Source organism: Hydra viridissima, unplaced genomic scaffold (assembly GCF_058129835.1).
Source record: "Hydra viridissima isolate aposymbiotic clone 2 unplaced genomic scaffold, HvirCarnegie_v1 scaffold_5, whole genome shotgun sequence".
NCBI lineage: Eukaryota > Metazoa > Cnidaria > Hydrozoa > Anthoathecata > Hydridae > Hydra > Hydra viridissima.
Window position 1 is genome coordinate 19,902,693 of NW_028324304.1, and position 27,673 is coordinate 19,930,365.

The 27,673-nt window shown below is 28.1% G+C and overlaps 1 protein-coding gene and 2 pseudogenes across 5 annotated transcripts; 2 read left to right on the forward strand and 1 right to left on the reverse strand.

The window, feature by feature from the left end:
* Window positions 1-28: 28 nt before the first annotated feature.
* Window positions 29-27,465, reverse strand: LOC145188747 (oxysterol-binding protein 1-like). 4 transcript variants are annotated; one of them, XM_090088703.1, is made up of 10 exons: window positions 25,393-27,465; window positions 19,462-19,664; window positions 18,172-18,437; window positions 7,206-7,742; window positions 5,498-5,617; window positions 4,960-5,205; window positions 2,064-2,285; window positions 1,769-1,864; window positions 1,463-1,665; window positions 29-1,287 (listed from the first exon to the last, which is right to left on the reverse strand). In XM_090088703.1, the coding sequence occupies exons 1-10, from the start codon at window positions 25,512-25,514 to the stop codon at window positions 894-896; spliced, it is 2,409 nt and encodes an 802-aa protein (XP_089944829.1). In that variant the 5' UTR covers window positions 25,515-27,465; the 3' UTR covers window positions 29-893. The 4 variants fall into 4 exon arrangements, with proteins under 4 accessions (XP_089944829.1, XP_089944830.1, XP_089944832.1 ...); XM_090088704.1 differs by lacking the exons at window positions 18,172-18,437; window positions 19,462-19,664; window positions 25,393-27,465 and adding exons at window positions 8,433-8,567; window positions 9,457-10,959; XM_090088706.1 differs by lacking the exons at window positions 18,172-18,437; window positions 19,462-19,664; window positions 25,393-27,465 and adding exons at window positions 8,414-8,567; window positions 9,457-10,959.
* LOC149889244 (uncharacterized) lies at window positions 11,933-14,972 on the forward strand (annotated as a pseudogene). Its single transcript, XR_016452916.1, has 2 exons — window positions 11,933-12,367; window positions 12,480-14,972. The product of XR_016452916.1 is annotated as an uncharacterized LOC149889244 (transcript).
* LOC149889245 (uncharacterized) lies at window positions 21,787-23,713 on the forward strand (annotated as a pseudogene).
* Window positions 27,466-27,673: the final 208 nt, after the last annotated feature.

A 27,673-nucleotide genomic window follows, 5' to 3' on the forward strand; every position in this document is an offset into this window, starting at 1 on the left:
TAAAAGTCGGGAGAGAAAGAAAACAGTATTTCGTTCATTACGTTTCTTTTCGAAGATAAATTACGAAAGCTCCAATAAAATTTTAATATTAGCAGAATATTTGTAAAAATATATAATCCGAATTCCGTGCTGACCAATACTTATAAACCACAACATCGAGATAAAAATATAAAGAACAACTTTAGATTCTACAAATTGCAACCACAAAAAAATGTCTAACGAAATTTTTCAATAGAAAAAAAACAAACAAAAAAAAAACAAAACAAAATAACATTCGCAAAAGAAATAACGCATTAATTTAACCGCTTAATCTCGAACTCTAGCGCAGAATATATATATTCAAGTACCAAGTAAAACACGCTAATTATTGACATCATGCATAAATTGCATAATTTTTTTTACAGTAAAAAATCATAATTAAAAAAATAATATGGAGTTGGTGAAAAATCTTGATCTCGTTAATTTTCTGAAAAATTAGAAAACAAGAAAAATAAGAAATCGTAATTTTACTGAAAAGTGGCATTTCCTTATTTTACAAAATTCTATTTTTTAATAGCTAATATTTAGGGAAAAAGGGAGGATTTGCATACAATGTATGCTAATATGTGTTAAATACTATCCCATAAAGAATCCATTTCTCTCAAACCAATAAAATAACTTCATTCAATATGTTGCAACCAATGAGCTTTGACCAATCAAATCAATCGATTCAAAATGCTCCAGCTATTGAAACATTTCATTCGAAATGCTCCAACCAATCAAATCACACCATTCATAGTGCTTTAATCTATGAAAGCACTTAAATTAATTAGCGGATTGCTCCAAGCAATAAAACATGTCAAGAGGATTTCAACCAACTGTAACTCGTAAAATCCTTTTAAAAAGATTTCAATTTACAATCCTGTTGTTGAAGTTGATATGGTGTATATGTCTGGACAATGACTCCAGTCTTGTTTGACCTTTGCCTCCCAATAGCCGCCTTTATATACATATATACCTACATCTGGAGAAAGTTCGTCTTCAGTGTATTCAAACCAAGTCGGTTTGTAAGTTTCGCATACATGACCTTCTTGCCCAGCTAACTGTACATCAGATTCCCGTTGGCGTCGGCGAAGTCGCTGGTTCTCTTCGAGAGCTAACTTTACAGTATTTGCTTCGTCAAAATTTTGCTCTTCCATTAGGCGGATGTCTGGGCGAAGTCGAGAATCAGTCGGACATACATTTTTCTCCTCTTGATTTAAAGAGCATGTGAATTCAGAAAAGTAGTACATTTGCTTGGCTCCAGCGCTACAAAAGTTTTTCAATGTTAATAATAATACTAAAGATAACAGCCTGAAATTTGAGTCGAATTATTAGATCGAATTATTCAATTCAATTTTAAGATCAGTAAAAAGTATTAATCTGCTGCTTTTATTGATACAGAAATTAACAATCACAAAAATGAATAACAAAAAAACCTTACGGCAAGGGTTTCTTTGCCCATAACAGTTGAGCTGGTAATGTATTTGGGTTGCCAGACTTAGAAGTGGGTATTCCTTGCGGCTGCTTTCCATTTCCTACGTTAGGTTCTTTGTAAATGACCTTGGCGCAATCAACTTTTTGGTCCCAAATTCCAGATAGAACGTAACGAGTCACATTGTTCTTGTCAAATACACAACCTGTTACCTTTGTGAAAAAAAAACATAAGCGCTTTTACAAAAAATGGTTCATAAACGATAGTCGTGTTTATAATATTACAATAGCAGTATTTAGTACTAAAATCAGCTACCCTCTTCGGAACATCCCTTGAAAAGTAGCTATATGAATGGTACTTAAGGTTACATTTTTCTCCTGTTGTATGATTAATAATATCCATTTCTCCAGACTAGAAAAACAACATAATATAAATCATTAATCAAAAAATTCATATTAAAAACTTTAAAATAAATTTTTCCATTTTCTGTCACAATGTCACTATTTATCTGCTAATTACCAACTTTGAAATAAATATTAATGTTTGAAAAGTGATAAAAAGCAGTTAGTTACTAAGTATGATAATGAATTAATGTAACTTTAGTCAATACCTGATCAATCCAAAGTTTTCCCACAATTATATTGTTAACAGTAGTAGTGACTTTTTTCCATGTGTAGTGATTACCAGACTTTGCGAACTTGCAATGAGCAGTACCAATGGGTGAAACAAGCAGATATTTTCCTCTGAACTTACTGCTCATAGTAAAATTCTGCCATAGAGTCCAGCCACGTCCTTCAGCATGATGAGCCAATGATGGTGGATGATGACTCACCTGTAAAAGTTAAAACAAATAAAGCAATCATTGAATAAACTAATACACACAGATACACACACACACACACACACACACACACACACACACACACACACACACACACACACACACACACACACACACACACACACAACACACACACACACACAAACACACACACACACACACACAGAGTCCCTGATCAAGTTATTAGCCCACCTTACCAACTTTGTTAATTTTTGAGGATTTAATGTTTTTGGTGCCATTTAAATCTGATTGCAATATTGTTACTAGTTGATTTATATATTTTTGTTTTTAACTTAACACTTTCAAGCTTTTAGAAATATAAAATTATATTCAGGGTGACAACAATTTCAGGGGAATAAGTGGCACCTGTTTAATTCATAAAATTCATTTTTGTCATACATACTGATTTCATATTTTTTTAAGTGTAGTGATGTTTTTTTTAACCATTGTTATTTAATTACATAAGATTTGTATTATAATATACTTTGAAACAATTTTTAAGCAATTGTTTCAATATTTTATTATGTATTTTTTTATTAAATCCAATTTTTATTTCTTAAAATAATTTTAGTAAAAATAAATTGTTTAAAAGCTCTAAATTACAAAGTGGGAAAAAAGACATTAGTTCTGAAAAAAAGCAATTATTCAATATCTTATGACCAACAAGCATTCCTCAATAAGTGAAATATCAAGAAAATGTGATATATCAAGACGCACCGTAACACGAATCTAAGACAAATTGAAAAATGGCCTTCCATTATGTGTTCAGAGACAAGGAAAATGCGGTCGAAAAAAGTAAATAACACCCAGGAATGAGAAAATGCTGGTTAAAAAATAGTAAAAGAAAATAGATTTGCAACATGTTCTGCAATAACCAGCAATAGTGTTATTGACAAATCTATTTTTCTCTATAAAAAAAATTACTTTTATTGAGCAAAAGTTTTTACGCTATATTATATAAGAGGACTATAAGTTTGTAATAAATTTTCAAAATTTCAGATTTCCTAAAACTTAATGTTTTGACTAAACTTACTTTTATAACTATTTAATTTTAGGATGAAAGGCAAAGTTCAGGAAAAAAATTGATAAGATTGTATTATAGGTTAATTATAATGCACAGAAATTCATATTAAAAAAATTGATATGAACTTCTATTTGTATTATGATTAATTTACCATATAAATATTTAGCAATACAAGTGATTCTAAATACAATTATTTTCCATAATCAAACTCTTTTTTTCTCAGTAGAACATTTTCTCCATTTTAAAAAATAATGCTTTAATTTTAGGGCTTACCGAAAATTAAGATCAATTAAGTGATTTTAATTGCTGTAAGAATATTTTTCATAAAATTTTGATCATTTGTAGGATCTTTTTCAGATTTATAGAAATTTTCAGTTAAATAAAAACACAAAATCTTTTGGACTTAGGGTCTTTTAAAATTAAGTGCTTATACTTGTGCACTGTGTAAGCTTGTAGACTATATAACGCAACTATAAGAACCCTTGTCTTATTGGTGAACTTCTTAAATTGTCAAAGATTGAAGTTGATAAATCTCTTAGAGCTAGTTGTAGGAAAATTAAAAAGGTCAAAGGAAAACTAAATGGGGCCACATTAGAGTTTAAACAAAAGAGATTGGTTAAGTTAATACTTAATAACACTTAATAACACTTAAGCATTAAATACAGTTTTAAGAAACATTTTCTACTTTATAACTTTAACAAATCCAAGTCACAATTGTTCTCTAACAAAAATCTTTATTGTAGGAACAAAGATTTTTTTTGTCCTTCGAATACCAGGATTTATTGATCTACCAAAAGCATGCATTCATCACGCAAGTGTTTCAAACTTCAGAATAGTTTAAAACAGCAAACAACAACTTTCATTGAAAAGATTTATTACAGGGTTGGTTGCTTTAAATTATTTTAGCAATTGCATCAAACAAAATTACTGCATTGACACGATTGAAAACAATAACTGCCATCAACTGACTTACTAAGTGAGCTTAACCTTCATAACATTTTTCTAAAATATAAATCACCTAGTCACATGGAAAAATGATCATGTTACGAAGTCTTGATCCATAAAGTCACTTGGCAGGGGCCAGTAGTAGTTCTGACTTTTTGTGTCAAGAAATTTTAACCATTGATAGACAAATAAATAGTAAAAGACAGCCCAAAGAATTTGGGAGAAGTCAAGGTGTCTGGTACTGAGCACTTAAAGCAGTTACCTACCAAAGTTGTACAAGATCTTCTTAGGAAGTTAATTCCTCATTAAATTTCTAAGATGATTATTTATACTAATGTTTAAAAAACAAAGGAACTTTTTACAAAATAAGTATTTGCTTTCATTTGTTTAAGATGGTTCTTTGACTCCAGTGTTTTTAAATTATTATTTTATATGTTTGCATTTTATTTATTTGACTTTAAATAACAAATGACAAGCTAATAAAAAAAAAACACTTTTCTATTTTAATAGTATTTAGAATAAAAAAAAAAATGTCATTCTGCTCTTGAGCTATAAAGCTATACATTTTTCATAAAACTTTAAATCAAACTTGCAGCAACTTCAATATTCAAAGAGCCACTTGGGAAGAAGAAACAGATACATTTATTCAAATAGAACATAAAACATATATAGAAAAAAGGTAGGAGAAATACATACCTGCTCAGCAAGAGACTGCCACCCCAGATCTTCATTTCTATCGCATTCATATGTTTCACCTAGTAGAGGGTTGAATGGTTTACCGGTTCGAACTGCAGTAGAAGCATAACAAGAAATAGAAAACGCAGCTATATAACAAATCTGCTCAAGAGAATTTTCACAACAGGCTGCTCTGTCTAAAAGGTCAGAGTATTCAAGCTCTTCAGTTAACCGTTGTGTCATTGAGAGAGGTTCATTGAAGTTTACCTAAGAAAACACATTAAACTATTTCAACAAAAAAAAACTTTGGCTATAAAAAAAGCCAATCTTTTAGTAAAGTTCTCAAATAGTTAACAGGGATGTATAAAGTAATTTTTTATTTAAAAATTTATAAGAACTGCATACTTTTATAACACTTACAAGAATTTATTTTTCAAAAAAAATTATTTTGATATGATAGTTGCTATTGGCTCAAAAAGGTTTGCCTATAAGGATGAAAATATGCTAAATTATCAACTTCATTAACAAAAATACAAAAAACTGAAGTATAAAGTTTTACTGGCATAGGAATCTTGGTGAGTTCTTTTCCAATACAATTTTTCATGATGCTCCAAAGATTCAAATTAACATTTGGACGATTTTTTATATGTGTTCGATATTTGCTTTTACTAATATCCAGCTAAAAGAAACAAAACTAAAGTAAAAAATGACTTAACTAGCCACAAAAAAATTAATGGAAATTATCATAAATATCTTAAGATTACAAGACAACTTTTTTTCAAGGCTAAAACAAGAATCATACACACTAGACAGTTTCCAGGAGGGCAGATCAAAAAAACTAAACCAATAGAATAACATGCTGATGACACATGCTTTAAAAAATGTGATCCAAATTTGATGCTTTTGAATGTTTTAACCATTTTTAAAAAGCAAATAAAAAAATGACCTACTTCCACATTATACAATTAGTGCTGTATTCATTCCTACTGTATTTTGACCAAACTTGACTAAACAAACAAACTTGGTCAAAACCAACTATTTTTTAAAACAGTAATCTGATGTTTCATAATATCTTTTTTTTTAGGATTTATTTTATTCAAATACCATTTGAAGACAACAAAAGAAGAAATGGAGCACTTTTGTTGTTTTTCAAAAATCAATTTTAAAATTTAAACTGCAATAGCTTTTCCATCCTTTAGGGTTATTTTTTCAAAGTCAACTATTTTTGTCACTTTAAACATTTCAGAAATACCTTTACTGGACTATCTTTTTTGAAGGATTGGTAACATAAAAACCCCAAAAGATGTAAGTTCTTTTGAATAAACTTTATCACTAACTGCAATAGTATCTCTGTATTGACTTGAAAAATATAAAACAAAACTTAAAAGTAACAGTTCCTTTCCGATCTTATATATGTTTCATGGTCATTATTTTAAATATACTGGAGTTTAACTTAATTAAATCACACTTGATTGATTTAAATTATTTTTTACGTATTTTTTTTATTGAAATTTTATTATCAGTAGCTGAAAAAGCATTTTCAAAACCAAAACCAAAAGATTTAAAGAAAATAATTTTAGCAGTTCTCTTGCGACCCTGTTTGTTTGTAGGCTGATTTAATGGAATAAAAACAAAACAACTATATACAAATCATTATTTGGCTACAGCATATGTAGTCAAAGCCTACTGAAACAACCTCAATTCCTTGATTCACAACTTTAATGATTTAGGAAGTTTTAAAATTGGAATATTTTCTTGCAGATTTGAGCCTTGACAAAACAGATGCATTTAAAAAAAATATTTGGTCATCAGTTATACAACTTTAACTTTGAAAGGAACAGGTAACTTTGTATGCACTAGTAACCAGCAAAAAATTAAATAAACTACCAGGCATTTTCTTGCTCATAAAAAGATAATTTGGCCAAAAAAGAAATAATGAAAAAGGAGTTTAAAAGTATGAGCTTGAGAGAAATAGCATGACAAAAAAACTAACCTAACTATTATGCTAAAAGTCTAAAGGATTGCTTGTTGCAAGATGATGTTTTGAAACAGTTTAGATGACTTGAAATAATTAAGCTGTTTTTTTATATTGATCTTATGCAGCTTGAATAAATAAAAAAATAGGTAAAATATGTTTAAAATGTCAATAATTGGGAAGAGTAAAACTTATTTTTTACTCTGAAAAGTAAAATGTTTTAAAAATATTTCCAACTTACAAATTTAGATAAAAATTTGAACTGATTGGATAACTAATATTTAAATCTTACCATTCCAAATGTTCCAGCAGTAACATCTTCAGATAACCATCTTTTATGACCACTGGGCTTTGGATCACTGATGGCTTGATCAGAATGAGCTCGTTTAATTTCTAAATCCATAAAATGTTTTGATTGCTGCAAGGATAAATCAACAGACGTATTGTCATTAGCAGAGATTGAATCTTCCTCAAAATTTTCAGTCATAAAATTTACTATTTCATTGTTAGTAGATGTGTAAGTAGAGAAAGGTTCAGGTAAATCAGATATGGCATCTTCAAAATGGTCATCTTCTTCCTCAGAACCGTCCTCACGAGAACTAACTCCTAATGGTAATATGATAGGATTTTCTGTATTTTCTAAATGGGCCACAGATTTATAACTCTCTTTAACTTTCTCTATCTCACAAGCTCGTTCTAACTGTATGTGTTGTTTTGCTAAAGTTTCAACAGTCTCCTCCAATCGCATCCGTTTACCACGCTCAACATTTATAAGACGAGTGAATTTTTTTTCATAGGTTTTTGCAAGTTCTAAAAAGTCTGTACACGCCTAAAAATACAAGACAAAAATATTTCCTTCCATTAAATGCATAAAGATTTTTTGAGCAGGAGGAAAAAATTGGAGTCAGAGCTCTAACTTCAGTATGGTTTTATCCATTGAAGAAATGGCGTTGGCTTATCAGGGATCAACAAACATATAGAGAAGTATTTTATACCCATATAGTTTATTTTAATTCTTTATGAAAATTAACTTATAACACAACAATCAACTTATAACACCAAATTAATGTCAAAAAAATTGTAAATTTTTTTTTGGTTTATTATCTAACCAGCATTCTAAAGAGAACTTTACAAATTTCAAAATTTTATGATGTAAGGTAAATAATTATGGTAATAAATCAATTATTAACAAAATAAAATTCATTTGAAAATGTCTAAACCATTCGTTGCACTGAGCCATAGTGATGAAATATCTTTACATCAGTAGGTCTGTTTTTCTAAAAAACTAAATGAATTTTGTTTTCATGCTGAATTTATTGTCTAAATATCATTAGGTTTTTGAAAATATTTTTCCATCCTGTTTTTTTTTTCAAATCAACAAAAAAAAAAAGTGACCAAAAAAAAGAAAACTATAATAAAGATTCTCTGCACTTTTAAGTGGATTCATAAAAATGTGCACACCAAAATTATTTTACATCTTTAAAATTCAATTAAAATAACCTTATCAATCTGCTAGTACCATGTTTAGAATGATTTTTAATCAGGAAATAGTTTCTATGATTGCTCACAGCAACAAAAGACTGTAAAGAGTAATAAGAACTAAGAACGAAACATCTGAACTTTGACTCTCCTCATCCTTTTTTCATATGTCAAACTGTAAATATTTTTATGAAAAATTAAATTAAAAAAAGAAGTTTTCAGGAACTAAAAAAAGAGACATTAACAAACTTGAAAAATCTGCTAAATATAAAATTTATAAATAAATTAACAGGTAATCAAAGATTTTTTACAATTTTGTAATCCTTTTCACATTATATCAAGTTATGCAACAATAAGACAAAATGAGCTAATAATACTGTCATGAACAAAAACTTGTAGAAGTACTAATCTTAACAAATTTTTTAACTTTAAAAAAGGTTGCACCAAATTCATCAATATTTTATCTATTATATACAGTATTATTAACTTATGAGCATATAGAATTATTTATTTACATGCTTTTCTATTTATTGCAATGCATCTCTAAAACTTTGATATTTTGCAACAAGTGTCCTTATGCATTTTAAAATACTAATTTTACCAATATCTTTAGCTCATTAATGCTTCTTATTTTAGAAATATTTTTGCTTTTTAAATAACATTGATTTCATTTACTTGATGTAGAAAAACAGTTTTCTTTGTTTTTTTAACAGTTCATTTGATTTCTTAGATAAAAACTTGAAAACCTTGTTATTTAGATGAAAAGAACTTGTAACTGAAAAAATTTGAATTTAGTAAAAAAAATTAGCAAGAACCATCAAAGGGAATGTAAGTAATGCATTTTCTAGAGATTATTTAGAAACACACAAAAAATATAATAGGGAATAAAGATTAAAGACAAATTCTTGTTATTTGAAAAGCTCAAACCATTTAAAAACTGAATAGCAATAGTTGAGTGATAACAATTTATCAATAACTCAGATAAAAAAAAACAGAATCCATTATCAATAGGATTAGTTATTAAGATCTGTAAGAGTTGAAACTTTTAAGAAACGATTACTTACTTTTTTTGGTCACTAGTAGTTTATCTTTTAACTCATCAAAAGAAGGAAGCTTTTTTATAAAACAAAGCACCAGGATCAAATATTTGATTAAACAACAAATAATTTTATCAAAAAAAAATTTCAGAGAAATAAAAACATTTAAGAGAAAAAAAACAAAAATAAAAAAATAATAAAATAAAAAAAAAAAGATCAAAAAAGGTATGTGTGTGCACACAGATACATGCATGAATATATTTGTGTATTAACACACATATGTATGCTACACACATGTGTATAATTATGCAAAAAATATTCATAATATAATTTACTAAAAATATGAGTAAATATAATGCATAAAATAAAATACATAAAAAATAAACAAGTATGAATAAGTATGAGTTTTATGTAAAATGTTACACAAATTAACATGTGTGCTTGAAAATCAATCTTTTAAAGTTTTTAAATACTACATTCACACAAGGGTTTCTTTAAAATGATGTTGAAGTAACAGCTGTTACATTTATATTAATCAATTCAGCCAGCACCTTCACTGTGTTGAACCAACCACTTTTATCTGATAACAATAACAGTTTATCCCATGACACTTGCTTTAACAGAAACATTTTTGATTTTTTAAATCATGATGACTTATAAATAAGAATGCATTTTTTTAACCCACATTTTCAGACTTACCTACCACCATAAATTGAGTATAAAATTAAAGAGATTTATTTTTCTCCAAAATAATTTTGATTAGTTTAATTATTTCAAACAGTTTTTAAATTTAAAACTGTAGCTATATAAATATACCACATAATAGTAAATAATAAAAGTTGCAAGATTTGAGTGATGAGAACATTGGATTGCTGTAGTCAGGAAAAAACTGCTGAACTGCTTTAATAAGTATTGAAAAAAAAGCAAAAGCTGACAAAGTCACAGAAAAGAGATTTTTTTTAGCAAAACAATTGAAATGCTTACATTCATAATTAATTTTTAACAACACCTTTTTTTAATAATAGAATTCTTAAACTTTAAGACAATTTGTCTGTTACTTTTTAAAACTAAACTGAACATTTTTCAATCAGGTTTTTGAAAATAACTTTCAAAAACCTGATTTCAAATTATTTTTTTAGATTCCCGCTTTAATAAACAAGATTTTTTATGCTGGTTTTGTTGATTATATCTTTTAAAAATTATACAGATTAGATTTGAAAACTGAAAAAAGATTGCTTTTTTGAAGAAGCAATAAAATATTGCATTTAACTTAACAAATACTTGTGCACAAAAAGGTGAAAAATTATTGATAGATGTTCCAAAAAACTTGCGTACATTGAGATGAACTACAGAGAAAATAAAATTTAAAAAACATAATTAACTTAATTTTTTTAAAAACACAGAACACTATTCAAATAAAACAACCAGTTCCATTAGGACACTCATTCTTCCACAAGTTTAGCTAAACTATATTTTTTGAGAAAAAACCAGGCACTAAATTTGGTTAAGTTTTTTTAAAAAAACTTTATTTTTTTAAAAAAAAAAACAGCTATTTTTTTATTATAGCAACTGTAGTCTAAGGCTTCTTACTTACTGGTTTAGAAAAACATTTACTTAAAATTTATTTAGAATTATTTCTTAGTAAGCAAACATTTAATGCTGTTTTTTTTTTAACTTATATCAACATTTACTTTAGTTAAACAAGAAGCAACTTCATATCCAATGCTTTAACTTTTTACCAACTTTAAACCAACAAATGTTATGTAAGTAGTCTGGAATACAACTTCCACATAGAATGTGGAAGCAAAGCCTCCTAACAAAACTACATACATACATACATACATACATACATACATACATACATACATACATACATACATACATACATACATACATACATACATACATACGGGTCATTCCAGCTCAATTCAATTTATGCTTGGCACCATGCCATCTCAGATTTTGCTGATTTTTGGAATACAAGCTTGAATTAATAAAAGGAAACTTCACTCCAAATTTTAGTGTCTGACTCCTTACGGTTTCAGAGATATTGATACTTGGTTCCAATCTCTTTTTTAACTATTTTTTTCAGCGCCATTTATTTGTTTGACTCATTGCACGACACAATTAGCTTTAACTTATGAAATACTTGTTTAATAGTGGTAAAAATTTCTACCTAACTATTTTTTAGGGTGAGGAACTCAAAAATCATGGGTAAAATACACAAAAATTTAAGCTTCTATATGAAAATTCAATTTCAAAATGGTGTAACACTTTTCGTAAGTTTTTTGATGCCCTGTACAAAACAATGTTTATCTCCAGATGCTTAAAAGATAAAATTCTGAAATTTTTTCCTAATGTTCTATATGTAACAAACTCCATAATACAAAAAAACTGCAGGGTTTTTTTTTAAAATCAGATTTATTTTTATTCAAAGTTTTATAAAAAAATTAGGAAAAAATTTTTATTTTATAATGAAAAAAAATTATTTGCATTTATTTTTTGCATTTTTTTAAAAGATTTTTAGAATCTTGCTGTCTCAGGTGCAGTTCTAACATATAAACTTGTTTGCATTTCACATCTAAGATCATTATGTTTAATAGCTAAAGGATTTTCTATTTTCAAATCTTCAAACAATAATTATTTTAAAATTGTTTCTTACAGAACTAAAAAATATGAATGATAAAGAAATATGTTCAATTGGAATAACAAATAAAGAAATTTGTAACAAACAAACATGTAAAATCCCATGATATCAAGAAAGTTTCAAGTCTTAATGATGTTGAAAAAGACTTGATAATTAGTCGTTCTGGCATTCAATATGATGAAAATGCAATGGTTTGCCTACACCATGAATATGTTTATTTAAAACGTTATTCGGCAATCCACATAACTTGCTGTGATCCATTTAATTCACACAAAGGAAAAAGAAGAAAAGGTATTATTACTTAATCATGAAACGTTTTGAAAACTTTATTGTAATTTTATATAAATTATATATATTTTTACAAAATATTTACTGAAGCAGTAGTTATCACTTATGTTTTTAGGAGGATGTAAAGAAATTAATATGCAACTTGCTAGGAAATTGAAAAATATTGGTATTAATGTTATTCCTGGAGAAAAGATATGTCCTTCATGTATGATTAAATTTATGTCATTTAAGGATGATGGACAAATGGAACCAACTTGTAGCCAGGTTTATGAAGATGAAGATAATGATCCTAATATAAACGAGTTGCTAAAAAAAAATCTTAATTCTTCTTTGACGATTATGAACATAAGTCCTCTCAAAATGCATGCAGTAAATAGTCACTCTAGAGTTGCTCTTGGCAAAAAAAATTGTTACATGTTCAAAAAACAGTAAAGTTAGGCATTGCAAGGACTTTAAATATAGATCCTGAAGAGTTAAGCCAAGAAGATTCCTTCAATAAATTATCTAAGGAAGTCAAAGGTAAAGCAAATGACATGGATATACTTATTAGAAAAATCAAAGAAAAAATGTTAATTTCCAATCGTAATCAGAAAATTCAACTACTAACACTGGTTCCAATTTCTTGGTCACACAAAGATATAGAAAAAGAATTTAATGTTACTAATTACATGGTGCAGATATCACGCAAATTGCTCCAGAAAAATGGTATTTTATCTTTTCCTGAAAAAAAAAAAGGAAAGAAAACACCTCAAGAATCAGTAGATAAAATTATTGAATTTTATTGTAATGATGAAAATAGCAGACTAATGTCTGGTAAAAAAGATTTTGTTAGTATAGCTCGAAGATCTCACATGCAAAAACGTTTGATTCTCTCAAATCTAAAAGAGCTATATGCAAAGTTTAAAACCTGTTATCCAGATATAAAGACTTGTTTTTCTAACTTTTGCTCACATCGTCCAAAATGGTGCATTACAGTAGGAGCATCTGGTACGCATACAGTATGTGTGTGCACCTACCATCAAAATGTTAAGTTAATGATTAGTGCAGTTGAATTATCAAAGGATTATCACGAACTTATTGATATGCTTGTTTGTAGTAGGGCTAACAAGAATTGCATGATACATCGTTGCCCTATGTGCCCAGAAGATTCTGCATTAGTACATTATCTTGAAAATGAGTTATACTCTCAAGACGATATTGATGAAGATGATGATTATTGTATAGATTATAAACAATGGAAAGCAACAGACCGATCTGAGCTATTAAGTCTAACAGAAACGACAAGTAGCTTTATTAATATTTTGAAAAATAAATTACAAAAACTTACTGTTCATTCTTACATTGCAAAAAGTCAAGCTGCTTCTTTAAGAAAGTTAAAAAATGAGTTAAGTAGTACTGAGGTTGTTGTCCTTTTAGATTTCTCAGAAAATTATGAGTTTGTTGTACAAGACGAAATACAAAGTTTTCACTGGAACAAAATTCAAGCAACATTGCATCCAACAGTAATTTATTATAAAGAAAATAATGTCCTCAAATGTGATTCATTATGTTTCATCTCAGATGATTTACTGCATGATGTAGATATGGTTTATCATGTGATGAAGCTAGCAATTGAACATATTAAAAGCAATATTTCTCATCAAATAGAAACTGCCCATTACTTTTCAGATGGGTGTGTTGGCCAGTACAAAAACTGCAAACACTTCATAAATATATGCCACCATGAACAAGATTTTGGTATGAAATGTACATGGTCTTTCTTTGCAACAAGTCACGGTAAATCACCCTGTGATGGTATTGGCGGGACTGTAAAAAGACTAACTTCAATTGCTAGCCTTCATTGAACAACAACAAATCATATTCTTACAGCATCTGCAATGTTTAATTTTTGCAAAAACGAAATCAAAGGAATTAATTTTTATTACATATCTAAGGAGTCAAACACAATAATTCGAAGTGAAATGGAGCAAAGATATGCAACTGCAAAAACATTACCAGGCACTCGCACCTATCACAATTTTGTTCCAATAAGTAACACAAAAATTGGAACTAAAATTGTTTCTGAACAATTGGAGTATTCATTTGTTTTTAATTTTCAAACTGATGAAATTGTTAAAGAATTCTTGTCTAATATAAGCATTGGCGCGTTTGTATGTTTGATATATGATAACAATCCATGGATCGGACTAGTTGAGGAAACTGATGTTGAAAATAAAGACTTTCTAGTTAGATTCATGCATCCATGTTACCCTTCAAGGTCATATTATTGGCCTTCTAGAGATGATGTGTGCTGGGTTCCATCAACAAACTTATTGTTAATGATTAATATTCCAACAACTGTTACAGGAAGACAATACAAAATCAGTGAAATAGATCACCAGAGCATTGAAGATAGCTGGGCAAACTTTAAACCAGAGAACTAATTTGTTATCTTTCAAAGATTTTTTATTTTTATTAAATGTGGAAGATTGTCAATTCTTATTGCCTATTAGTTTTAGTTTTTCTCATTGCAATTTAATTATTTCATGGTTTTAGTGTAATTTTGAAATTTTTTGGGTTTATTATTATAAGACTTTGAATGCGAATAAATCTGATTTAAAAAAAAAAACCCTTGCAGTTTTTTTGTATTATGGAGTTTGTTACATATAGAACATTAGGAAAAAATTTCAGAATTTTATCTTTTAGGCATCTCGAGATAAACATTTTTTTGTACGGGGCATCAAAAAACTTACGAAAAGTGTTACACCATTTTGAAATTGAATTTTCATATAGAAGCTTAAATTTTTGTGTATTTTACCCATGATTTTTGAGTTCCTCACCCTAAAAAATAGTTAGATAGAAATTTTTACCACTATTAAACAAGTATTTTATAAGTTAAAGCTAATTGTGTCATGCAATAAGCCTAAAAAATAAATGGCGCTGAAAAAAATAGTCAAAAAAGAGACTGGGACCAAGTATCAGTATCTCTGAAACCGTAAGGAGTCAGACACTAAAATTTGGAGTGAAGTTTCCTTTTATTAATTCAAGCTTGTATTCCAAAAATCAGCAAAATCTAAGATGGTATGGTGCCGAATTAATTTTTTTTTAGTTGATTTGACATGGAATGACCCATACATACATAAATACATACATACATACATACATACATACATACATACATACATACATACATACATACATACATACATACATACACAAAAACAATATTAACAGGATGTCCCATCAGAGAATCTCTTAACATTAAAGATATCCACAATAAATGTTTTTCTAAACTTTTATCTTTTTCAAATTCATAAAGATCAGAATATCTAAATTATTGCTGGAAGCAGTCATACATTTTGTCATATATTTTGTCATATGTTTTGTCATATATTTTGTATTTTAATTATCCTTTTGTCTGAAATTCTTGTTTTTAAAAAACAATTACAAATTTACAGATTTTTAACAATAGATAATATTTTTACCAAAATGATGCTGTAAATAAAAAACAGGATTATCCTATAATAAATATTTATTTTAGATAAAAAAAAACAAAAAAAAAAAAAAAGGTTACAATATAAATAGTTATAGTTCATTTTATTAACATAGTAAAAAACTACTAATTGATGAAGGACACCACAAATAATATTCTGAAAGCTCCCTGTTAAATTGTGAAAGAACAAAGCACATAATACAATAAAAGCAGAGTGATAACTTGCATAATTGCATGTTACGTATTAAGTGAAATAATACTAGCTATTTTTGTAATAAAAGGAAAAAGCTACAAAGAAACGTTAAAGCAAAACCAATCTCAAAAATTTAACTAAGGCAATTAGGAACAAAAAAGACATCCTCCATTAATTCTATCTAATAGAGACCAAAAGTGATACTCTTCTCAAGTAGTAGAAACCAATGGCCTCACTTAAAAAGGGTTGTCCTAATCAAATGTCTAAAGGATTGCAGAAAAAAATGTTATACAAGAAACAGCAAAGGAGGCTATATTTGTTAAAGATGTATTTTTCATGATTTAATGAAAGATTTTAAAAGATCAACAATAATACTCCATTTTGATGGTTAAATTTTTCAGGAACTTACCAAAGTAAGAAGATTAATGAGTGAAAGAATAGCAGTAAGTGTTTATTGTATAGGCAAAAATACTCTGCTAGAAATATCCCTTACATTTAGTTGCAAAAGAGAAAACTAGTCATAAATAATGACAGACTTTCTTAAATCAAATAAACTAAAAGATAAAACTGTTGGTCTGTTGTTTGATAATACAGTTTCAAAGACTAGCGCAAAGAAAAGTTTCTACCAGATGAAACAAATATTTTCAAGGACCTATTTTATACCTTCCTTAAAAGCAGCATAAATTTGAACATCATATCAAAAGTATTTCTAAGGTAGACAACATGCAGATCATTCTCTGTGCAAGAAGCTTCAGGATGATTGGTTTAATTTAAAGATTGACATTTTAACTTTTCAAATACCAATATAGAGAATTTTAATTTTTAGAGCCACAAGACAAAAACAAAAACAAAACAAAAAAACTCAGAAATCTCTGAAGGTCTGTTCAACACTTCTTGAACAGGAAAACTCCCCAACATGAGCTGGACTAATTCTTTATTTCATCAGACCAAAAAAGATTATGATAATATAGCCAGAAGAAAAAACAAAGTTCACCTAATATTCTGTTCAGCTTTTTAAATTATGGAGACCCTGAAAAGGAAAGGAGAGGAATAGCTGATGCTCTATTGATTTGAGCAAGTGTGCTAAAGTTGCCAGTAAGTATGATAAACTGAAAATTTCCAAACTAAATTTAGATAAAGACCAGAGATTTAGCAGAACATTTTGGGTAAATTTAGGATCTAAATTGACCTTCAAAATACTTTAGAATGACAAGCAGAAAAAAGAACACCGCCCCTATAAAGAGTTCAAACAGTTTTTTTGCAATCTCCATGTTGTGAATAATGCTGTTGAAAGGAACTTTTGTTAAAAGACTTTATTTTTATTGGCCATGATGAAGATATAAAGCAAGCTCTTTACATGGCAAGAAAAAAAAAGAAGAAAAGAAAAATTGAAGGAAAGAGCATACCAGCTAAGAAGAGAAAATTGAAGTTAATAGAGATTGTGGTAGAAGAACCTTCACATTAAAAAATGGATATTAAACCTTGGATATAACAGTAAAAACTTAATATAACAATATAAACTGTAAAACTAGGAAACTTATATATTTAAAAACAAAAGATGTTTTTGCTTAGAACATCATTTTTAAAAAAATGATATTTAACCATCTCAGCCATCTTTGTTTAGATAAAAGTTTCACGTGAGTATCTATAAAAATGTGAAATCCTTAGATTCTAAAAAAGTGGCATTTTCGGGTCTGAAAACACACTTTTTTTTTAAATTTGAAATATTGGGGATCTTTCTGAAATGCTTTTCATAGGTTAAAATTTGATATATTTTGCTTTCTCAACCATTATTACATGAAATATAGAATCACTATATACAAAAACTTGGTTGTTAATAAGGCATTCTAAAAAAGATATGAACATGGAAATAAGCTATGAAAATTATATTCACAATAGCAGTTCTAATTTGTTATTCCAAATAAATTTAAAAGATAATTTACTGCTAGCAACTGCTTTTTACAAACCGGTTTTGAAAAATATTGACTTCAAAGGCACAATTACTTTAATTTTTTTTTTTTGAGCAATTTTTATCTTTAAGAAAAAGTAGCAATATGACACAAATTTGAGTTAGAATATCTTGGTGTGGATCATGTGTGATGAACACAAGCAATAAAGATATAAATCAAAATCTTAACTTACTGTCATCATTGCATTTGATGTGATTCTAAAGAGTTGAGCTTTTTCATTAATTAACTTAAGACTTTGCTCGGACATGTCTTTATTTTCCTTAGTTTTTTTCTCTCCAGTAATACGACAGTCTTTGCGTTCAACATAATCACTGATTGCCTTTTGAAGTGCGCCACCATGGTTGTTTACAAGGTTATTACTTATTGTCAAATCATCTAACTTGCTGACTATTACTTTAATAGTGATTTCTTCTTCAGAGTCACTATCAGTATCATCATCTAAAATCACATTAATATAATACAAACTAGCGGTGGTTAATCAATAAACTGATGTTGAAAAACATAAGACCAGCTTAAATAATAATATAGATGCATAATGCAAACAACCCTGTTTGTTATCTAAAAGCATTAAAAAAAGCTTTTCAAATTACATATATTCTTCAGAATAACATCAAGTAAAGAGTCGGAAATTCATTTAAAGAAAAAAGTACTATAGGTAAAAGAGCAGTAATGAGGATAGAGTCAGTGATTACCTTTAATTTTTGAAATTATGTCAACAACAAAAGTAATTATAAATAAATTACTTCAACCTGTTTTATATTCCAAAGTCGAAATTCCATCAGCGATGCATATTAATACCTATAGAACTAAAATGTTGCATTTTGGCTTTAAAATATGACTGATTATATTTTGACAGACAATACCATAACTGTTTTTATGGTAAATTATGGGATGATTCTATACCATGTCTATTGTGATCTCTCAAAGTGAGGTATGGAAGGTTAAGAAAATCCCAACTTCAAGAGACGGTAAATTTTTAGTTTTTGTAATATAAACTTTTAAAATAATTAAAAAACAAGTTTCTTGATATAAATTAACATATATTTGCAAAGATTGAAATAAGTTAATATTCATCAAATTAAACAGGGATGAAAAAATTAAAAGCATAAACATATCTCATTCAAAAGACAATTAAAAAATTTTAGTATTTAGAAAATGAGTTAGAAAGTAATTATGTAAAGTTAATTTAAAAGAAATCATTTTGAGTGTGTAATTTTTAAGATTTTTGAATAATATATCTTTTGCACTAGGTATGTATATAGTTTAAATGACTCTCTGCTCAAACGCAATATATGGAAATTAATATATCTCTGCTCAAACGCAATATATGGAAATTAAGAAATATTGCAAACAAATGTAATTTTTTGAAAAGTATTAGAATTTTATGAATGCATCTTTTAGTGATAGATTTCCTGCAATTGTTAGAACAATTAAGGAAAACTACAATAAATTCTAAATGTACCAGATGCAAGATTCTTAATTGATTTAGCTTTGGCAAGCTCTAATGCAGTAACCCATCGTTGACGCTCTATTTCAGAACCTGCTCGTAAATGCCACACTTGACTTCCACCATTAACCACAAAAGAACAAGAGTCAACAGTATCAATAAATGCCCCAGCTAGATTTATTGTTCCTCTGCAAGTATGATTCATCTCTGCTGGAGACCTAAAAAAATTTTGTTTTCTTCTGATAAATGATTTTAAAATATAAAACAAATTCTTGTACAAAAACTAAATCATAACACTTTCAGTGATAACAATAATAAATATTACAAACTTGGTAATACTTCTGCTCTTTTTCCTATTTAATGCTGGGCCTCCAAAATTTACATACATGCATACATACATACATACATACATAGATACATACATACATACATACATACATACATACATACATACATACATACATACATACATACATACATATATACATTATATATATATGTATATATATGTATACATATATGTATATATATGTATACATATGTATATATATGCATATATATGTATATATATATGTATATATATGTATATGAGTTATTCCATGCCAAACGGACCAAGGTCTAACATGGACCACCTCAGATTTTGATGAAACTTAGTAGGTTTGTAAATATCAATGAGAAAAGCAGTTCCTAAAAACTTCAGCATAAAATCTTTTGTTGTTCATAAGGTACAGTAGTTTGAAATTTCTGATTTTTCCAAAAATAAAAACTTCAGTGGCAAAAACATGTCTTGTTCATACTTTGAAGCTCTATATTTTAAAAACAAAATTTCAGAAAACCTACTAGTTTCTTTTATTGTATTCAACTCTTGACTTACTTTAATAAAACTTTGACATTGAATTCTCAAATGTCACATTTTTTCCATAATGGCTACCTAAAAAAGCTAAAAAATTGTTTGCAAATATAAAAAGTTGATTTTTGATGAGTCAATATACAAAATCTGCGATTTAAGAAGTGAAAAGAAATATTTCTTTAGTTTCTATATATGGTAGGCTTCCAAAATTTTTAAATTTACTGATAAGATACAAATCAGTAAAAAATTATAGACTTCTAAAAATGGCTGCGGCTAAATCTTAGGAAAATGTGCCTCCACTTCAAACCACTGGTAACCAAGGACCAACACTGGTTTTAAAATTTTTTTTTTTTTTTCTTCTAATTTAATAGACTTTGTTTCAGTGATTTCAGAAAAAAAATAGTGGATACTCATGGGGAAGTCACAAAATCAGAACAATGAAAATTGCCCAAAATGCATTAAAAACAATAAAAATAAAGTTATTGTTGTACTTTAGTTTGTGTTATATATTCTAATACAAAGTATGTATGAATTTAAAAGTGTTTCACAATAAGTACTAGAAATAAGTTTTTAACTAAGCTTGAATTAAACTCAGTTTTTAAATCGCCCTAGCTCTTTTACCTGCACCCTCCCCCCCCCAATCCCAACCATTTACTTTTTCACATTTTTGCGCAGAACTTAGAAAGAAATACGTCTGATGTATGAAGTGTCTATATACACAAACAAAGAATTCAACATACACATTTAAAAGCTGTGACATAAAAAACAAGCAAATTATTGAGTTTTCTTTATATATATATATATATATATATATATATATATATATATATATATATATATATATATATATATATATATATATATATATATATATATATATATATATATTTATTTACAAATTTTATCAACTCCTATATATTTGTTGTGCCAAAACTTATGGAAACCTTAGTTTCAAAACTTGTTTTTAAATATATCTTTTTAGGTAGTAATAAAAAATAAATGGCAAGTGCATTGCTAGATCTAACTCAATCTTTGACTGGAACATTGAGTTTGATCTAGCAATGCACTTGCCATTCATAATTATAATTATAACTGCATAAAATTATTATTGTCATGAAGTAAAATTTACCAAAATCAAAAAAATTAAAGGTTTTGAGGAATTAACAAAAAAAGAACTTGTACACTTGTGGAGTAAAGTAAATCATATTCAAAGTATTTGTAATCACCATGAAAAGGTCTACTTGGATAGATTTGAGACTTTGTATGATGGAAGCTTTTGTTGTGATCCATTCAACAAACACAAAGTTAAGTTAAAAAGTATTTAAAAAAAAATTTGACATATATAAATTATTACTTAATTAATTTTCTAAAAGATAATGGCTTCTTTAATGTTTTATCATTGTGTTAAAAAAGAAAAATGAACAAAATCCATACTACAACCCAAAAGAAAATAGTATCTGTTTTGGGAGTTTCTCTAGATTTAATTAAGAATGAACCAAAAAAAAAAAGAGCTGTGTTGCAAAAGTAAACAAGACTTGGATTCATTAATGGAATTAATTAAAGCAAAGTTTGATGTTTCTTTGAAATCAGAAAAACTTAAATTACTGACTTTGGTTCCTGAGAGTTGGAGCATTAATTATGCACAAAACTATTTTTCTGCTTCCCTTAGAATGATAAAAGCTGCAAGGAATTTGAAACAAATGTGTGGCATAATGGCAGAACCATCTAAAAAAGACAGAAGATCTATTAGTGATAAAGTAAAAAATCAAGTTCATGAGTTTTACTAATCAGATGAATACTCTCAAATGTGTCCAGATATGAAACAGTATGTCTCAATCCAAGTTAATGGTAAAAGACAACATTTTCATAAAAGACTTCTATTAATTGATATAAAAGAACTTTATTTAGAGTTCATTAAAATTTCCAAAGTTGTCAAGATTGGGTTTTCTAAGTTTTGTGAACTTAGAACTAAGTGGTGTATTCCTATTGAAGGTGCTTCAGGCCCCCATTCAGTATGTGTTTGTGAGTACCACCAAAATGCAAAACTTTTAGCATTAAAAATACCAGATACTTTAGAGTATAAAGACCTCTTGACATTAGTTGCATATGACTTAAGAAATCAAGATTGCATGCTGCACAGTTGCGATAACTGCCCAGATACCAACACACTGAAAGAGTATCTTACTGCTTTATTTGATAAACAGAGCTTGGAAGAAATCATCTTTAATCAGTGACAAAAAGCCAATAAATACATGATATAGTTATACTAACTCTTCCAGTGGATGATTTTATTGAAAAAGCTTGTCAACAAAATTAGACCAATTAAGAGATCTTCATTATATAGCTAAAAATCAAGCAGCATATTTGCAGCATCTAAAAATAACATTACCAAGTAATCATATTTTAGTATTACTAGACTTTGCTGAAAATTACAGTTTTGTAATTCAAGGTGCAGTACAAGGTTTCCATTGGAACAACAGTCAAGCAACAATACATCCTTTTGTTATTTACAATATGGAAGAAAGTATGATAAAATGTAAAAGTGTTTGTATTATTTCAGATTAACACAATACAAACTCAGTTCATTGTTTCATTTATGAAGTAATAAAACATTTAAAAGAGTTGATGCCTTACTTTAAGCACTGCATTTATCTTAGTGATGGTGCAGGCTCACAATATAAAAATTATAAAAACATATCTAACTTATGTCACCATGAACAAGATCATAAAGTATCTGCAGAATGGCTTTTTTTTACATCACATGGAAAGAGTACTTGTGATGGCATTGGGGGCTCTGTCAAAAGACTTGTAGCTAGGGCCAGTTTACAATCACTAACAGATCCTATAAATTCACCTGAAAAAATGTATGATTGGTGTAGACGAAATATTAAAGGTATATATTTTCAATACATTTCAAATGATGCAATTGTATTACATTGCATAAAGTTTAAATTAGAAGAACGTTATGCTACTTGTTCATTAATTCCAGGAACAAGAAACCACCATTGTTTTATACCACATTCATTAACTACTTTACAGATGAGACGGGTATCATTTGATAATATATATACTAATGTAACTTTTTCTAAAATGCATCATTTGGTTTCACTTACTTCTCTTTCATTAGGGATTAATGTAGCATGTGTTTATGATGCAAAATGGTTTTTAGGCAATATTAAGGAAATATCTGAAGAAAATCAAGATATTCTTTTCAAGTTCATGAAGCAGTCTATTTTGTTAAACATTTTTAGTTGGCCACATAAAGAAGATATTTGCTGGGTTCCAATAATGCACATTTTATGCAAAACTTCATCTTTAAAAGTTCAATCAACAACTGGTAGATGCTATGAACTATCAGCTCAAGAAAAAACTGAAATAATACATTCGTACAATAGCATAAGTAACATAAATAAATAACAATTTAGCAAAGTTATTATAAATTAGATTTATTTGTTTTAAACATGGTTTTTTAGCAAAAACTTATTTGAAAGATTCAATGTTTATATTGATTGTTTATTAGATAATATTTTTTTATTACATAATCAATTTGTGGATTGCGTTGACAAATCAAGTAACTTATATAAGTTATTATATTAACTTGGTGTAAGTTGTAATCTAAATTTGAACATGATAATCAAATAAGTCAAATTAATGGGGAGGGGTGGAATAGTGAGTGTATTGGAAAAATATTACAAAATTTATGGTCATGGTATTAAATATTGGGTAAATTAGACTAGAAAGTCTTTTTTTTTCATTTTAACCTAATAAGCTACTTGTAAGTTTTATATGTAGTCTTTTTACTGTCTGACATTTAAAACTAAACTTCACAGTTTTTATGTGTATGTTTAGTGGTGTGTTTGGGTATTAAGGCACCTCATACATCAGAGATAAAACCAGACACACCATTTAATGAAAAGTGTCCAATTACAAATTTTTTCTAAGTTCTGGGCAAAAATGTGAAAAAGTAAATAGTTGGGTTGGGGGGAGGGTGCAGGTAAAAGAGCTAGGGCTATTTAAAAACTGAGTTTAATTCAAGCTTAGTTAAAAACTTATTTCTAGTACTTATTGTGAAACACTTTTAAATTCATACATACTTTGTATTAGAATATATAACACAAACTAAAGTACAACAATAACTTTATTTTTATTGTTTTTAATGCATTTTGGGCAATTTTCATTGTTCTGATTTTGTGACTTCCCCATGAGTATCCACTATTTTTTTTCTGAAATCACTGAAACAAAGTCTATTAAATTAGAAGAAAAAAAAAAAAAAATTTTAAAACCAGTGTTGGTCCTTGGTTACCAGTGGTTTGAAGTGGAGGCACATTTTCCTAAGATTTAGCCGCAGCCATTTTTAGAAGTCTATAATTTTTTACTGATTTGTATCTTATCAGTAAATTTAAAAATTTTGGAAGCCTACCATATATAGAAACTAAAGAAATATTTCTTTTCACTTCTTAAATCGCAGATTTTGTATATTGACTCATCAAAAATCAACTTTTTATATTTGCAAACAATTTTTTAGCTTTTTTAGGTAGCCATTATGGAAAAAATGTGACATTTGAGAATTCAATGTCAAAGTTTTATTAAAGTAAGTCAAGAGTTGAATACAATAAAAGAAACTAGTAGGTTTTCTGAAATTTTGTTTTTAAAATATAGAGCTTCAAAGTATGAACAAGACATGTTTTTGCCACTGAAGTTTTTATTTTTGGAAAAATCAGAAATTTCAAACTACTGTACCTTATGAACAACAAAAGATTTTATGCTGAAATTTTTAGGAATTGCTTTTCTCATTGATATTAACAAACTCACTAAAATTCATCAAAATCTTAAAGGGTCTATGTTGAAATCCTAAAATTTTGGTCAATTTGGCATGGAATGACCCATATATATGTATACATACATACATTGCTTTTAATGATAATACCTATTAAGTTATTATTATAAAATGTGTTTCTTCAAAGACTTACACAATATTTAACTATGAAAAATATTTAAAACATCATATCTTAAATTAGTAACGATTGTACAAAAACTAGATTTACTAACAAAGTTTGAGTTAAAGTTTCAAAATCAGTATTTAACCGAGTTACTACCTGTAATAGGATAATAATCCATTCGCTAAAACAAACCATCTTTTTTGATAACCTTTAATGTAATTTGTCCATTTCCATAAATAACCACGAAATTGGTCTGGACAGACTCTTCCGTCAGGCATATCTGAGCTTTAATAAAACAATATATCAAATTTTAAAAGGAATCATTTACAAATGGTCAATTTTTAGATTACGTTCTTGTTTCGAATGCTTTTCTCATATGAAAACCTTGCATCGGAACTTAAAAATTTGCAGTGAACTTTAAACTTCACAAATTCCGCAAATTTTGGCAAGTTTACGGAAACCGTATATTGTAAAGCCCGATTTCCATTGATCAAGGGACATGCTTTATATTCGTGGCTTAATGGATAAAAAATTTGTCAAGAATATTCAATCAGCTTAGCGCTTTGCATTCCACTCCTGTCAAAAGGGCTCTAGAGCAAAAGTGCGCAACGGCTCCTTATAACTATAATTTATTCTAATGAACGCATAAAAATTGCAACATACTTTATGATATATTTTGTTATTTCTAAATTTTGGTTCATTATCATTAGTAAAACATGAAATGACTATTATCTTCAAATAAGACACACTTACCAAGCTAACTAATTTGCACAACAATTTGATGGCACTTGCAAATTACTGAACTCATTAATTTTTACTCTCCATTTTATTCTATATTCTAAAACATTTCGAACGATGTAAACAGTTATATCTTTAAAAAAATATATGTTATCCTGGTTGGAGATTTTGCAGTATTTGCCATTAGAAAGCAAACGATTTCTGTGCTTAAGGTTAATTAAAAGTCCAATAATTAAAAAAGATGATATTATTAGTTCCATCAACCTTATTTCCCGCATACGTCCGTTGATATAGAGTGCTTGTAGTCACCAGCAAACATATTAAAAGGTGCAGTTACGAATAATTTGATGGATATGTTTACAAGAATTGTTGTATAACTGAGTTATAGGGCAGTTTAGCTATGACCTCTAAACTCCGATTGTCAAATCATACAGTAAAAATATGATTACGGTTGATTTGGTTTATACCTCATTAAAGTTATATTGAATTGATATCAAGAAAAGGTGGCATGTAATAACAATTTGTCACATGTTGATAGTGCCAAAGTTAATGGGTCATTACAAACGATCTACTTTACGGGAAAAACGGCAGGAAGCATGGTTTACACAAAAAGAAAAAATAATTGTTCCATTCTTTAATTAGTTAGATGAAATGAACTGTTCAAACAAAACTGTACGAATTTTTAATTAGTTAGTGATGTAGATCATCTCAACGATATCGACGAATTACAGCATACTGACGTCTTACGGACAGTGTGGTGCATATATTTCTGCTACTTGGAAAACAAATCTTATTAATGGACTTTCATTAAACTAGATTTTTTTTTTAGTTTGGCTTTTCTAATACTGAATTTGCAACAAAAAAAATGTAAACTAAACATTTTAATATGATTCAGTTTCAACTTAGCCAACCTTTATGGAGACAAGCAACTATATTTTATGGAAACTAGCAACTAAGTTTTTGAGAAATTCTTACATCAATTGTTTTGTGCCAGTTATTTTTGCCAAAGTCCTCAAACTTACACAAAAAATAATGCAATATAAAGAATGCAACTTTATAAATGGAGTTGAAAGCTGATATAACTTAATTTTGTAAAACTTTTTTTTAACTTTTTGACTGATTTTGAGGCTTTAACAATTTAATATTTGTTGTATTCAAAAGATTAACACATCAAAATATCATGACAAAAGTTCAACACATCATGACAAACGCAGTTACAGCTGCAAAATCCTCTTTTAAGATCATCCATATGAGATTTTTGTGAAAGAAACACCATCAGATAACTCAAAGTTCGATTGGCAGGTTGAGGCATTTTTAATTTTATCTACATTTATTTTTAAAAAGTGTTATTGTTGCAAATGGCAAAAGTGAATGAAACCAATTTTTGATGACATCTTAAATATCTTAACTTTAAAAAAAATAAAGATTACCTCGAAATTAAACCACCTGGGATAGTCGGCCCATAAGAAAATAATGAGTTTTGTCTAAAAATAAAAATATAGCGTCATTTTTAAGGACTCTGCTTACAAATTTCTCTAAAAAACACCCATTTTTCTAAAAAAATGGGCGTTTTTAAGTAAAAAGATGCTTAAGCCACATTTGGACTCGTGGCCAAAGTATCCTTCTATATTTGAACTATTTTCAATTTGAAATTTTCTTTTTCTCTATTTCCAAAAATCTGGTTTTGATTTTCTCATAA